The 14,378-nt window shown below is 60.0% G+C and overlaps 1 protein-coding gene across 4 annotated transcripts in view; it reads left to right on the top strand.

The window, feature by feature from the left end:
- The window catches only part of SNPH (syntaphilin), a 35,223-nt gene that overhangs the window by 17,504 nt on the left and 3,341 nt on the right, over nucleotides 1-14,378 (top strand). Inside the window, exons 3-5 of one of the 4 annotated variants that reach the window (XM_060614123.3) lie at nucleotides 6,546-7,185; nucleotides 7,786-7,992; nucleotides 11,432-11,581. In XM_060614123.3, the coding sequence (XP_060470106.1) occupies nucleotides 7,004-7,185; nucleotides 7,786-7,992; nucleotides 11,432-11,581 (539 nt within the window). In that variant the 5' untranslated portion in view covers nucleotides 6,546-7,003. Of the gene's footprint in view, nucleotides 1-6,545; nucleotides 7,186-7,785; nucleotides 7,993-11,431; nucleotides 11,582-14,378 lie in introns of those variants that run through there. The other 3 variants (XM_060614143.3, XM_060614134.3, XM_060614126.3) reach the window with 3 other exon arrangements.

Raw genomic sequence — 14,378 nt, 5'->3', positions numbered from 1 at the left:
GCCTTGTTGGTACCTGGGGACAGATGTGGGAGTGGGGGAGGGGGCAAGGCAGGGACCTGGACAAAAGGCAGAGTCCCTAGACGTGGCGGCCCCACCATCTTTTCTTCCTCTGGTGCTGGAAGTTCAGGAGGAGGAGGAGGCAGGGAGAGGAGCCAGGCTCAGGCTTGACAGCTCTATCAGCCAGGAAGCCCAGGAAAGCATATGCTGCGGCCAAGGTCGCTGAGGGTCTCCATCTGCCAGAGTCCCCTTGCCAGGCAGCCACCGAGCTGGGGCCAGCACCAGAGCCCCTCGGTTCCCCCGCCTCCCCATGGGTGTGTGCAGGCAGGCAGGGGGGATGGAACCCAGTGTTCCCCTGCCGCCCCCTCCCCATACAGGAGGGCACATGGCCTGGGGTCTTGGAGGTGCTGGCTGGGGAGAGGCACAGGAGGAATTTCTTTTTCAACGCTCAGCCTTGCTCTGCTTGCCTCCCGTTTCGGTGGTGTCCCCCTCATCAACACCACGGCCTCAGGGTCTCCTGGGAAACTGGTTTTCTGCAGCATAACGATATGTGTCCCAGTTCTATTGTGTGATGAGACCTTCGTGATGCGGTAGAAATGTAGGCGCCTACAACCTGGAAGGCCAAGGTGTGACCTTGGGCAATCTTGCCACCTTTGCGGCTTCAGGTTTCCCATGTGTCAGTGGGAACCGTCTCCACCGGGCCTCCCTGCGCAGGGGACCGGTGAGGCGCAGATGGGCTGTTGGATATGCAAAGCTTCCAAAGGGGCAGCCACGGTCTCCTGTCTCCTCTGGGCTGACCCAGGGTCAGGAGCACCAGGGAGGCCCCCCGGGCCCGGCTGCCTGAGTCAGGTGGAGGGCGGAGGGCTGCTTCTATTCCCACCCCACAGCAACTGGCTGACCCATCTCAGTGATTCCCTTTCCCTCTTTGGACCATCCCCGTCCTTTTACAACTGTTCACGTAAAATATATACTATGTGGCGGTGCCAGGGTGGCTCAGTCAGTTGAGCATCTGACTTCAGCTCAGGCCGCCTCACGGTTCGTGAGTTCGGGGCTCTGCACTGTCAGCACAGAGCCAGCTTGGGATCCTCTGTCCCCCTCTCTCTCTGCCCCTCCCCCGCTCACGCTCGCTCCCTCAAAAACAGGCATTAAAAAAATAGCTTAAAATATATATTATGGCAGTTTAAAAATGTGCTTTTTATTGTGACAATAATTCACACACCATAAAATCCCCCCTTTTAAAATGTACAGTCCAGGGAGGGTTAGTATACCCAGAGAGGTGTGTATCCATCACCACTGTCTAATTCCAGAACATTGTCATCATCCCCAAAAGAGACTCCTGCCAGCGGTCCTCGCCTGCTCCTCCTTCCCCCAGCCCTTGGCAACCCCTCATCTGCTTTCGGTCTCTATAGATTTGCCTGCCAAGGACATTTCATATAAATGAAATCATATAACGTGTGGCCTTTTGCATCTGGCTTCTTTCGTTTAGCGTCTTCCGAGGTTCATCCATGTTGTAGCAGGTGTCCGTACCTCCTGCCTTTTTTTTTTTTTGGACTCAGTGATATTCCGTTACCTACCTGTCCCTCATGTTATTTATGCATTCGTTGGACACTGGCAGGCATTTGGGTTGTTTCCCTCCGTGCGGAACGCTGTGGCTACAAACATTGCGAAACGAGTTCTTGTTTGCACCCCGGTTTCCTATGCTCCGGGGGATATCGACCTAGCAGGGAAATTGACAGGTCACACGTTAACCCTACGCTTAACGTTCCAAGGAGCTGCCGTGCTGCTTTCCCCCGCGGCTGCACCACTTTACCTTCCCACCAGCAGTGCGTGAGAACTCCAGTTCCTCCACAGCCTCGCCCACGCTCGTCTTGGTCTGTCTGATGATAGCCCTCCCACTAGATGCGAAGTAGCTCATTGTGGAAAATACGTAGTACGCGGTTAAGCCTGCAAAACCTTTCTCAGAGAAGCAGTCTCACGGCAGGGCCTTCCATATGTGGAACAGATACAAGGGGAGCCTCTGCAGGTGATGAGGAGGCCTGAGCCCACCGCTCAGCAGGCCCAGAGGCAAATCCTCTGGGGGGTCTGAAGACCAAGCCGGGCTCCACGCTCACTCAGGTCCGGAATCTGAGTCTAGTCGCTGAAGACTGTGGCGTGGCGGCCGTCGCAGCCCCCAGCCCCGGCCTGCTTGCTTGGGGCAGCACCCCTCTCCCACCCCTGGCGTCTGGGTTGGGGGTCCGTCCAGCCGCTGTGCTGGGGCTGTCGCAGTGAGAAGAAGGAGTCCGATGGCCCCCACCTGTGGCTCCAGCGCTGAGGGCGGCTTGCGCAGGACGGAGGAAGCGAGCTGGAGGAATGCCTTTCCAGGTTCAGGAAGAAAGGCCATCTGTTTCTCGGGGGCTGGACACCCACAGTAGCCGGGGTCACGAAGCCAGCGGAAGGTTTACCGAGCTCCCCGGCCGCGGATAGCCCCCGGAGCACTAATCCTCCGGGACTCGGAGTACGGCTGCTGGCACGCTCCCAGCCCAGGCTTGCACCACACTGGCATTCGAGGAGCACCAGACGCTCTGCTGTTTGCTGGGAGCACTGTTCGGCATTCTCGTGTTGCCTTGGCAGAGAGAGGACCCCTCCCAAGCTCTGTTCTGTCGGTTGCGTCCTCTGCTTTCCGTAGCTGTCGGAGGCCTGAGTCATCAGAGACAGATTGTTCTGTTCCCTGGGGTTTTAGGATGGCTTTCTTCTTTTACTGATGGCCGAGTCGTTGCAAAAACTCATTGATAGTACATACAGGGACTTTCACTTAGCCAGAATATTGGATTAACCCAAGTGCCTGGTCTCTCCCCCCACGACTCGCTGATTGAGTAAACTGCCATGGTGTCTCTTCAGAGAAATGCAGCTTCCTCGTGTTACCGAGGTGGAAACTGAAACCCAGGAGCCCTAGTCATTGAGGGAGAATGAGGCTTTCATTGTAAGTCCGTCATTTCCTTAACAGCTCAGGATCACGGAAGGTTGGATCCAGAAGTGTCTTAGAGACCATCTAAGCCAACCCCTTGGCCTACCAGACATGCTCAGACCATTGTGCATTGGTTGTGTTGTTTTTTATGAAGTCCCCCAGAGGGTGGTGGTCCCTGAGTTTCAACCCAAGGCATGGCATGCTAAGTGGTCATGACAGTAAGTGATGGGAAAGTCCAGGGGGAAAGCCGTGCAGGTCAGAGCCTTGCAGGAGGCGTGTGATGCGTGCATGAGAACAGGGCAGGGAGGGTGCTGCAGGCTGGGCCAACAGCCCGCGTGGAGGTGCCAGAGTGACTGATGGGGCTTTCCTGGGGGTCAGCAGGCCGCTGACAGCACGTTGGCAAGGGTATGGGTGAGCGGGCCTTGAATGTTAGCAAGGGTATAGATAAGCGGGCCTTGAATGCCAGAATCAAGAGCCGTGCCCAATTTTTACTTAATCGGGGGCCCCTGATGCCTCTCAAGGTTCCAGATGCTCTTCTCCATTGCTCCTGCAGCCCTGACCCAGGCTCTTCTGATTTCCCACTTGGAAGTTCGTGATAACCTCCTGACTGGTCGTCTGCCTGTATTCCTGTCCCTTCCCAGCCACGCTCCACAAAGGCCCCCTACCCCGGGGGGCTTTCTAAACTGCAAGTCTAAACTGGGCCTCTGACCTCACCAGACCCCCTAGTTTCCTCAGCAGCTCTCCAGCCATGCCATGCAGTTGAACAACTCACTGCCTTTGCCCAGCCTTCTCCTTCCTTCCCACCCGCTTTCTCCTGCTGCCGAACTCCTATTCATCCTTCAAGACCCAGCATAAATTTCCTCTTGGAGGAGCTGTCTCTGACCCTCGTGAGGCCACGTGATGCCTCGAATGGGTCTCTGTTTTGAAGCTCGCACTGCGTTGCACTTATCTATACTGGCAGTTCCCACTTTCGAGCGTGTGTTGTGTGGCGGGCACTGGGCTGAGCCCCGGGCATGCGTTATCCTGCCACAGTAACCACGTGAGGTGCACCCCACGACGGCCCCACTCACAGATGAGGAAGCAAAGGCTCAGAGAGGTGGTGTGGCTCACCCAAGGCATGCGTGTGGAGACTGGCAGAGCTGGAATTTGAGCCCAGATCTGTCTCTGTTTTTACGTCCTTCTGTCTCCTGTTTCCTGGATCCTGCTGTATCCCCTGGACCCCCATTGTAGGCCTTTGGGAGACCGTTGGGTGTGTGAGGGACGGATCAAAGCGGGGGCGCAGCAGCGTGGTCATGATGTGGGCAGGATGGGGACATGGAGGGAGGCCGGAGCGAGGGCCTGGGTTTACTCTGGGGTTGAGGCGAGAAGAGACTCTCAGTCCGGCGCCCCACGGTGAAGGGTTTCCTTTCCACCTTTCATTCCAAGTGGCAGCCTCTGGCTGCCAGGGGACAGGGCTGTGGGACTCCGGGGAGCTGGCAGGCGGCACGGAGACAGACGCCATGGCAACCCGCCTCCTCTCTGGGGCCTGGAGGGGGAGGAAGGACCCGAGAGAGCACACGGGGTGCACCGAGGCTTCTGAGTAGGATCCTGGAGAGGTGGCTCCCTTTGGGCCTGGGTGGCTTCTGCCCTCCCCTGAGGGATCCCCCATCCCCCCCGCCTGCAAGGTGCTGTCCCAGCAGGGGAAATGCCTCTTCCACCCCTGTCCTGAATGAATGGCTGGCTCTGGCCTCCCAGGAGACCGGGAGGTCCATCCAGGTACAAACACTGTCTCCTTCCCGCCCCCTGGGCCAGAGAGGAAGGAAGAGGGAGCACAGGAGGAGGGAGGTGTGGGGTTGCCGAGCAGGTAGGAGCAGGGACAGAGGAGACAAAGCTGTCATTGTACTGAGGCCACACTCAGCTCCAAGGCAAACCAGGCAACTTGCCTGCCTCCCAGGACAGAGGCCCGGGACTCCGCCTGGACTTTCCTCGCTCCTTAGCAACCTTTACCCAAGCTGGCCTGGGAGAGCGAGGCCTGTCCTCGGATCTGAGTCCTGCTGAGTCCTGCCTCTGCTGAAAAGTCCTCCTGAAGGCACAGCCTCTTCAGGGCATCCCCCCAAAAGCGACAAGGGAAGGGGGTGAGGCCAGGAGGGTGGCTGGGGCAGCCGGGCTGCCTGGGACGAGAAGCCAGGGCCTGTCGGGCCCTGTGGCTCTGTGAGCTGGGGCCCACATGTGATAACGCGTCACCCCCCTGTCGGCCCCAAGCTGTGCCCAGGAGGCCCGGAGCCCTTGGTAGCCTTCCTGACAAGTGTGGGGAGCACTGTCTTCGGTCCCATGGCTCCTCCTTCAGGGGTCGGCCCTACATTGCCCGGAGGCCCTGCCTGATTGGGGCATGATGGGTGGGAGCTGGGGCGAGCAGCTCAGGTGACGGGCATGGTGTCGGCAGCTCCTGCACCCGGCACCTGACACCTCCGGGCAGACAATGCTGGCTGTGTCCAGGCCCTCCGGGGGGACAGGCCACGTTCTGTGTCACGGCCAGGAAACAGGCCACCTGAGCAGCGCCTTTGTCCTCTCAGGAGGCAGCCCCGCCACCGGGCAGGTTGACCAGGCTCCCGGGAGGACGTGGACGTGGGAGGCCCATGTGACCAGGGGTGGGGCCAGCCAGGGGACTCCGGAGTCTGAGACCCAGGCCCTCGGGCGTCTGGTGTTGGCCTGGTTCCGATGTTGGCCCTGCCCACACTCTGGGGGCGTGACTGGGACAAGTCCCTCCTCTGGGAGGCTTGGATTCCTCATCTGTGAGGGGACTAATCACAGCACTTCCTCATAGGGTTTTTGGGAGGAGTCAATGGCACACTGTACGTAACGTGCTTGGCACGGGGTCTGCGCGCAGCGGGGCTCGGTGAAAGCTGCTCTCCAGCATGGGGGAAGGTTGGGGCATGGTGTCCTTGGCCAGGTCTCCAGGAACCCAGGCTGCTGGCCTCAGTCCCTGCTCTGAGCACGGAAGAAGGAGGGAACTGGGGTCTCTGGAGCTGGCCTAGGACTAGCAGGTTGGCGCAAAGAGCCCAGGCCCGCCTGCCTCGGACTCCAGGGGTCTGGGGTGACGCCCAGTGCCGGAGGCCTCCCGACAACAGCCAACGCTCAGCCCGCCATGGGGCTTCTCCCCTCCTTAGACCCTTCTAGGGCTGCCCTTGGAGCCTAAGCCCCTACCCACTTGTCAAGAGTGCCAAGGAAGGGTCCCTACAGGCCTGGTCACTTCCTACTAGGTCCAGCCTGCCAAGCACCCCCCACCCCCGCCCCAGAGGAGGGCTTCTGTACCCATTCACCCCCCTTCCTCATCTGCTTTGAGCCTGTGCTCTGAGGTCCTGACGCATGCCCAAATCAGCATGCGTGTTTGCATGAATGGGTGCAGGCTTGCCTGTGTGTAGCATGCATGCTGGGGCGGGGGGGGGGGGGGGGGGGATGGCCTGGCTGCACGTGCTGCATTGTGGGCGGGCCCTGAGCATGTTCACTGAGATGTGTGTGGCCTGCCTTAGAAGGGCAGGGACATAGTACCTTCTCACATTCGTGTGTATCCGTATGTCTTTCTACACGTGTGCTGGTATGTTGGTCTGTCTTGTCTCCCCTATAGACAGGAAGCCCTGAGCCACACGCCAGCGGGCGCCCTGGGAAGGTGACGTCACGACTAGCCCAGCCTAATTTGGGGTTCCTGGTCCTGCTCCAGGAGTCCTCCAGCCTGCAGCCCCCGCCGAGGAGGGACTGTCTACCGTGGGGTGGGGTCCGAGTCAGGGATCGGGGGTCCCGGCTTGTAGTGTAGAGAACTCAGTGCTGTGCTGAGTCAGGAGCCCTGCCCCGAAGCCCGTGTGACCTTGGGCCAGGCCTTCGAGCTCGCCCTCCACATTCGATCGTCTGGAGAACACAGGGTCGGATCTCTGATTTCCGGCTGCCCCCGAGGCCCTGACGTTCGAGATTTTAAGTCAGGTGGCAGGAGTGTGCTAACTTCGTTGGTGGAGGGAGCTGTGGCCAGAGCCTGCCGGCCGGGCCCTCGCTCAGTCCTGGGGTGTCCTGCTGAAGGGCGAGAGGAGAGCCATGCCAGGCAGTGGCCCCAGCGAGAGGATGACGTGGCCTGGTCCGGCCCTCCCCGCGGCCTCCCCAACGCGCCCTCTCTCCTCAGCCCCGGGGACACCGCCCATCCCGCCCCTCACCCGGACCCGCAGCCTCATGGCCATGTCCCTGCCGGGCAGTAGACGGGCCTCTGCTGGATCCCGCAGGTGAGTCTCCCCCTTGGCCTCAGAGGGCGGGAGGAGGGAGGGTCTCCGTCCCCACTCTGCCACCAACATGCAGTGTGTCCGTGAGCAAGTCATTTCCCCAGCTTTAAAACTGGGCTGGCCAACACTCACCTCCTCCTGGAACTATTTAAGGGCTCAAATGACGCAGTAGATATAAAAGTTCTCTGAAGAATCAAACCACTGGATTCCTACCATCACCAGTGCTGTTGTTACGCTTCACAGTTACCGGAGGGGACTCACGCCATCATCCACTCTGGCTCACTCAGGCCCCCCTGCCCCCTTGACTTTGACCTTTGTCCCTACCCCTGCCTGCCCTGCTCTGCCCCACCTGTCTCAGCCCACTCAGGGCCCTCCTCTGGGGTTGGGGGACCCTGAAAGTTGAGGACCCCTGGCGAGACAGATGGGACCCCCCCCCCCCCCCCCGCTGCCCTTGGCCCTGCCCAGCCTCCATTCCTGTCCTGGGGAGCCAGGAGGACCGGTCTGCTCCTGGTTTTCCATCTTGATTTGCGCTGTCTGTTCTGTCACCCCTGTCTGTGCGTCCCCCTCTCCCCTCTGCTTCTCTCCCCGGTGCCGACCCCTCAGCGGGGGCCCTTTGGGCCGCAGCGGCCTGGCGGTGTTCGCCCAGTGTCCGCAGCTGCCCGCCAGCCAGAACGAGCACCTGCCTCTTCTCCCTGCCTCCAGGCGCACCTCTCCGCCAGTGAGCGTGCGGGACGCCTACGGCACCTCTTCTCTCAGCAGCAGCAGCAACTCGGGCTCCTGCAAGGGCAGCGACAGCAGCCCCACGCCCAGGTAAGGCCTCCCCTGTGCCTGGTCTCCTGCTGGCTGCACACTTGGGCGCCCTGGGCGGGCCGGGGCTGTAGGACTCCAGCGTCACTGGCTGTGCGGGTCACTGTCCCAGAGCCTCAGCTCCTCCTGTTTGAGGGAGGGATGTGACACCGCCAGCCGCACATCACCCTGTGATGCTCTCAGAGCGAGGGCCCGGAAGTGTCTGGGACCCCGTCCCGTCTTCTTGCCCCGCCGTCCTTGGGGTACGGTTTTGTCCTTGCCGTTCCAAGAGGCTCCTACCCCTCCAGGCATCAGGCCAGCATCGGGTCCAGAAGGAACAAGGGCCCAGTGCAAGGCGCTCCTGCCTCCTGAGGAGGGACACCTTTCCCGGGACTTCTGTCTCCGCCTTGCCAGCTGGCACTGGCCGTGGCTGCAGGGCAGGTGGTGCCAGGCAAGATAGGTAGGGACAAGCCACTCTCGGCATCTGCCATCCCGCTGTCCTGAGGGGCCCCTGTGAGAGAGACCGAGGTGGAGCTGGTCAGGAGAGCGGAGTGTGTCACAGCGTGGCACCTGCCAGGCTGTGCCCTCAGGGAATGGCGGAACGTAACGGGAAAAGCAGGATCGGCTGGGGAGACAGGTGAAGGGAAGCTGTGCGTCCTTGAAAACCAGGGAGGGACAGCCGTAATGGCGGCCCATCCTCGTTCCCCAGTGGAGCCGGGGGAGCGCGGCCTTGGCGTTCGTACTTCCCGTCTCTGAGTCTCCATTCCCTTATCTGTAAAGAGGGGCCAACATCCCACAGGTCTCTGTGGGTTGATGTCTGCCGGTGGCCCGTACTGGCCGCTGCCCTCGTGAGGACTTTGGTCCCACCTGGGGGTCCTGGGCCGCCAGGCTGGCGAAGGCTGGCCTTGGCCTTCCCGCAGAGACGGTGTCATTGGTGCGAAGTGATGCTCAGATCAGGCCGAGACGGCTGTTCTCAGAGTTTTCCGCCACGACGCGCGTGACGGGTGACACACGTGTGCAGGACCCACGCCTCAGCCTCCTGGCTGCAACCCCAGCTCGGGGTGGCGCGCAGCAGGTGTGAGTGGCACTGACGGATGCGTTCCCTTTGAAAAGTATATGACGGGCAACTTTAATACTTCTTCACAGCAGATTTTTGCAACGCGTGTCATCACGGCAGTCCACGGGGGCGGCCCCAGCCCCGAGGCTGAGAAATCCCCGTGAGAGGGTCTCCTTGCCCATGTGGACAGTGTCAGCTGCGGGTGAGCAGCGGGGCCTTGGCTGTGGCCTCGGTGCAAACAGCCAGGTGTTCCGGGGCGTGAATAGTGGAGAGCCATGAATCACGGTGTATTCTTCTTCTCGGTTATATATAAACATATTTTTTCCCCTTCAAGGATAGAGCTAGTGACTAAGAACGTATGAGTGTTAAGTGTTACATTAGAGCAAAAAAGCACATTAGAGAGAAACCCATGAAAGCGCATAGGAAGCGTGAGAATGGCTACTTGTTCTATAATTCTCAACTGCGCTGGCTTAACTGATCCTGGAGCCCGGGGCCCCGCGAGAAGCCCCTTGTCACTCGGCACAGACCGGCGCCCCTCTAGCTGGAGTCCCTGCGTGGCAGCCGCCGGGATGTCCGCAGCGTGGGGCCCTGGCCCCCACTGGCTGCCTTCTCTCTCGGAAGGAGATTCTTAGAGTCCGCAGAGGGGGAGTCCCCGGCTCGCGACCCACGCCATCCCTCTGCCCCTTGTCACGCGGAAAAACAGGCCAGCGTGTGATGTGACCGGAGTTAAACCTAGGAACCACGAGGCGAGGAAGTAGAGGAAAATCATTTCTCTTTCTCTCTGCCTCTGTCTACACATTCTCTTCGATGGCTGACGGTTTAGAAAGACTTCTTTCCTCCACAAACATTATCCGGCTCCCACAGAGACGTTCACACTCCCTCCAGGGTGGCTGCTTCTGCGAACCAGGGTCAGACCTGGCGATGTCATTGCCCCTCCCTAGAAGCGGGGCTGGCCGGCCCCTAAAGGAGCAGGAGTCGGACGGCCACAAGGCCTCTGCCACGCTGTGTGAGAACGTGCCCAGGCTTTTAAGACAAGACCCAAGGAGGTTTCCTCATGAACAGAACAACCCGCAGGCAGGAAGCTGTGAGTCGAGGCGGCTGGGCCGCGTGTGTTGGTGAAATCGGGTGCTCTCCACTGGGTGCAAGCCTTGGCCCTCCACCCTCCACTGGGTGGGAATCCCTCCACCTTTGCTGAGCTGGGTCCAGGGCGTGCTCACCACACACACACACACACACACACACACACACACACACACACATCTGTGCCACCCAGGGCCAGGTTGCATGTGGCACCCGGCTTGCTGCCAGCTCAGGGTTCAGCCGTTAACAAAGAGAAGCCCCGAGCTGGTGAGCGATCACACGTGCGTTTGCGTGTGCCCTCAGAACACGAGTGCGTATGCGGGTGGCAAGGGTCTGCGTGCATCTGCGTGAACCCGCGTGTGGGCTGGTGTCCTAGTACGCGTGAGTGGCCCCTGAGGGTGGCTGCGGGGTGGCAGGACGCATGGGCACGGGTGTGCGCACACGCAGGTGGGCCCGCAGACACAGACGGACCGGGGTAATCGTACTCAGATGTGTACTCCAAGGAAATACGTGTGCATGGCCGTGCAAACTCGTGTGTCCGTGAGGATGGCAAGCAGGGCGTCAGAGTGTGTTTGGAGACCGCTGTGCGTGCACACGTGTCTGCACCTGCTGTTTCCCCCACGGTCCTGCAGGCCAGGCGGTGACAGCTCTCGGCTCTGGGGGGTGTTTGCTCCTGCACTGGGGGGCGGGGGGGGGGGGGGAGTCCTTGCTGCCACGCAGGCCCTGGGGGAATGACACAGGGAGGGGGCCCACGCCGGCCTCTGGCCCCCAAACTCATTCTCTGGGTTAGGAGCCTGGACACATGAATTCTGGGATCGCCACTGGGACTGAGCTGACCGATAGCGTCAGGAGGGCACAGAACACGGTGCCAGGCTGTGCGTGTGCTGTCGTGTGTCCCCACCCCAACTAGAGGACCCCCGAGCTCCCCACTGTGGTCTTCACGCAGAAGAGGTTTTATTTTTTTAACGTTTATTCATTTTTGAGAGACCGAGAAAGACAAAGCGTGGGCAGGGGAGGGGCAGAGAGAGAGAGAGAGAGAGGGAGACACAGAATCCGAAGCAGGCTCCAGGCTCCGAGCTGTCAGCCCAGAGCCCGACACGGGGCTCAAACTCGCCGACCGCAAGATCACGACCTAAGCGGAAGTCAGATGCTTCACCGGCTGAGCCACCCAGGTGCCCCCAGAAGAGCTTTAACAGAACCTACCTTCCGGAAGGTCTGGGTGTTCTCATGCCCACCCGGGCTCCTGGAGGAAAGCCTGGCCCGGAGCTGTCTGGTGATGGTTGGGGACCTCTTCCTCCCTCCGCGCTGACATGTGTCCCCACGCAGGCGCTCCATGAAGTACACACTGTGCAGCGACAACCACGGCGTCAAGCCCCCCACCCCAGAGCAGTACCTGACCCCACTGCAGCAGAAGGAGGTGTGCATCCGGCACCTGAAGGCGCGGCTGAAGGACACGCAGGACCGGCTCCAGGACCGGTGAGCCGCTGGCGGAGGGCTGGGGGTGGGTGGGCAGCCCTGGAGATACACTGCCCTGGAGACCCAGGGCCCTGGGGCACTTCCGGGAGGAAGGAGCCGCTGAGGGCTTCCCGGCACCCGGCCTGCCCTTTCCTTCCAGCAAAGCCCTGGGGGAGCCCCTTTCCAGAGCCCTCAGCCGCCCCTATGCTCCCCTCAGCTGCTCTCCCTGACTGCAGGCAGCTTCCCCTGACAGCCAGCCAGTCCTCCCCACACCCTAAGGTGGTGCTCTCCCACTTTGGGCCTGGCAGCCCCATTTGGCCACTTCTTACCCCCTGGCTCCCTTCCACCTGGGGAGCAGGGCCACAGGGCATCCCTCCTGGCTCACCTTCCCTGTTGGGGGGGGGGACACCCCCTCAGCCCCTGTTTGTTTCCACCCAAGGAGTCACCAGTGGGGGGGTGGGGGCTCTGGGCCCACCAGTTCAGGCCCCATAAGCCTTTCTGCTCATCTACTTACAGACGATGTGAGATCCTGAGAAACCTTTCCTGAGCTCCTACCCAGCCCAGGGGACCCCAGCCCCCCGGCCGCCCATGGTCCCATCTGAGCTCATTCTCCAGACCTGAGGGCAGACCGTGACCCTCTCAGCTGCTACCTTTCTGGGCCAGCGGCTTCAATCTTTATGACTGAAGCTTCAGGACTGCCCTCTGATCTCTTCATCACCTTAATCATTTCCTCTGCGCTGTGTCAGTTCAAATCCGCAGCCGCTGGGAGCTGGATCCCACACTGTGCCGGGCACTGAGGGCCAGGGCAGGCCACCGCGAGCATGGCTTCTTTCCTCTTTTTAAAAAACCCTACAGTTTCCCTATCCAAAGTGTACAATTCAGTGATGGTTAGTATAGTCACAGGATCGTGCCCCCATCACTGGTATCTAATTCCAGACTATTCCCATCACCCCAGAAACAAACGCCATTCACAACCGCAGCCACGGCCCAGGCTCCTGGTTACCTCTAATCTTTTCTGTCTTTCTGGATTTGTCTATCCTGGACACGGCATATAAAGAGAAGCATACGCCATGCGTGAGCACCCCTTCCGTGACCAGTGCTCTGCCAAGTAGCCAATCCGGTTTGGGTTTGTTGTGGTTTTGAACCACAGGAAGTTACAGGTGGCATTCTGTGGGCCTCCTCGACTGTAGAGTTGGGATTTCTATTTTTAGCTCCCATCATCTTCTCAGTGATGCCCTGGCTCTGCCTGGCCATTTGCACTAATGTCCTCAGGAAGCAGACAGCCCATCACGTCGCTTCCTTTCTGGGGCTGGTCCAGCGGCTGGAGCAGACGTCTGCCCTGTGTGGTTTGGGCACGACGCCCTGGCATGGACGTGCCGACACCTCAAATCCCTGGCCACGCTTGCGGGAACCTGCGGCAGCTCTTTGCTTGCCCCCCTGCCACACGGCCCGCTCTCCGTGTGTTCGCTTTGATACCTGCCTCCTGCAGTCACCTACCTTCTCCTTAAAGAAGCTTCTAGACTCTGTGCTTTTGTTTGCCGTGTCCCCACATCCCGAGATGGCCTTGCCCCCGTCCTGCTTCCTTGGCGAACTCCTCCTTCGAGGCTCGGTTCAAATGTAACGTCCTAGACAGGGTGGGGAAGCCACAGCTCCCTGGCCTGGGGTCCTACTGGCTCCAAGGAGAGAGGGGAAGGGCCCGGCCACACTGAGCATGCCCAGTCCCTTCCTCCAAGCTCCCTCTCCCTCCCAGGACTCCGCGCCAGTGCAGAGGGTATCCGTAGAGTGAGTCCCAGTTAGGGTCCCCCGTGCCTGCTGGTACATCTAGTATTGCCACTCTGAGCAGCTCCATCATGGAGTTGTGTCCTTTTGGGTGGTCCAGTCCGCTGCTTTCCAGATAATGCCATCGCCGACCTTCACGGCCACCACAGCCCCTCATCCCGGTCCCTGTGACCATGAGTCCTGGCCTCATTTCCTGAACTGCACATTCCATCTGACTCTGAAAAGCACGTGGCGCTTGATCTGGAATGATGTCCCTGGTGGACTCCTGACCCTCAGAGTGATGGCCTAGCCACGCGTGGATTGCATTTCCGTGAATTCGGGGCACGTGGGCCACATGGCTGGGAGGGATGCTGCGGTGGGCACCCCCCGACCGGACTTCCCATCTCAGGAATGGCTTTCCTCCGTCCTCATTGCTTTCACTGCGTCCTGTCCGATCTCGCGCTGCCTTTACCTCCAGACTTGATAGGATGTTTGCCTAACTCGCCTCCGTCCCCCGCACCCCGGATTCATCTGTGACTCGGGGGTTTCAGACGCCTGTGTCTGGTGTGCCTGGCACGTGCGTCGCCTCTTGGGAGTGGCCCGTGCGTTTTTGTCCATCTTTTGGGCCCACCCTCTTCCTAGTAGATACACAGCAGAGACATTGAGTGTGACTAAAAGAGGGCCATCTGTTGTCATCACTTTCCTCTGTTCCACCCTCCACTCTTCATCCCCCCCACTTGAGGGAAGGTGTGAAATCGGCAGCCTCTCCCCACATGGCGACTGGAACATCCCTCAGCAAAGCAAAGCGGCCCACGGCCTGCCCCCGCGTCCCCGGCCCGGTGTCCCTCCGCGGACAGTTTTCAGCACCGGATTTCATAGGGGGCCGTGTTCCTTCCCCTAGAGCGGAGATTTTAGGTTTAGTTTTTATTGTCGCACGTTAAGATTTTAAAGTGGATGTGTTTGGTTTTTATAGCAGCAGCATATATGTATACACTGAGCGTTTTTCTTGTCTAATCTCTTCTGTAGGTGATGGATTTAAATGGGGACAGTCGTCTGCATT

This window comes from Panthera onca, chromosome A3 (genome assembly GCF_046562875.1).
Source record: "Panthera onca isolate mPanOnc1 chromosome A3, mPanOnc1 haplotype 2, whole genome shotgun sequence".
In the NCBI taxonomy this organism is placed as follows: Eukaryota; Metazoa; Chordata; class Mammalia; order Carnivora; family Felidae; genus Panthera; species Panthera onca.
This window is presented reverse-complemented; position numbering and strand designations above follow the sequence as displayed.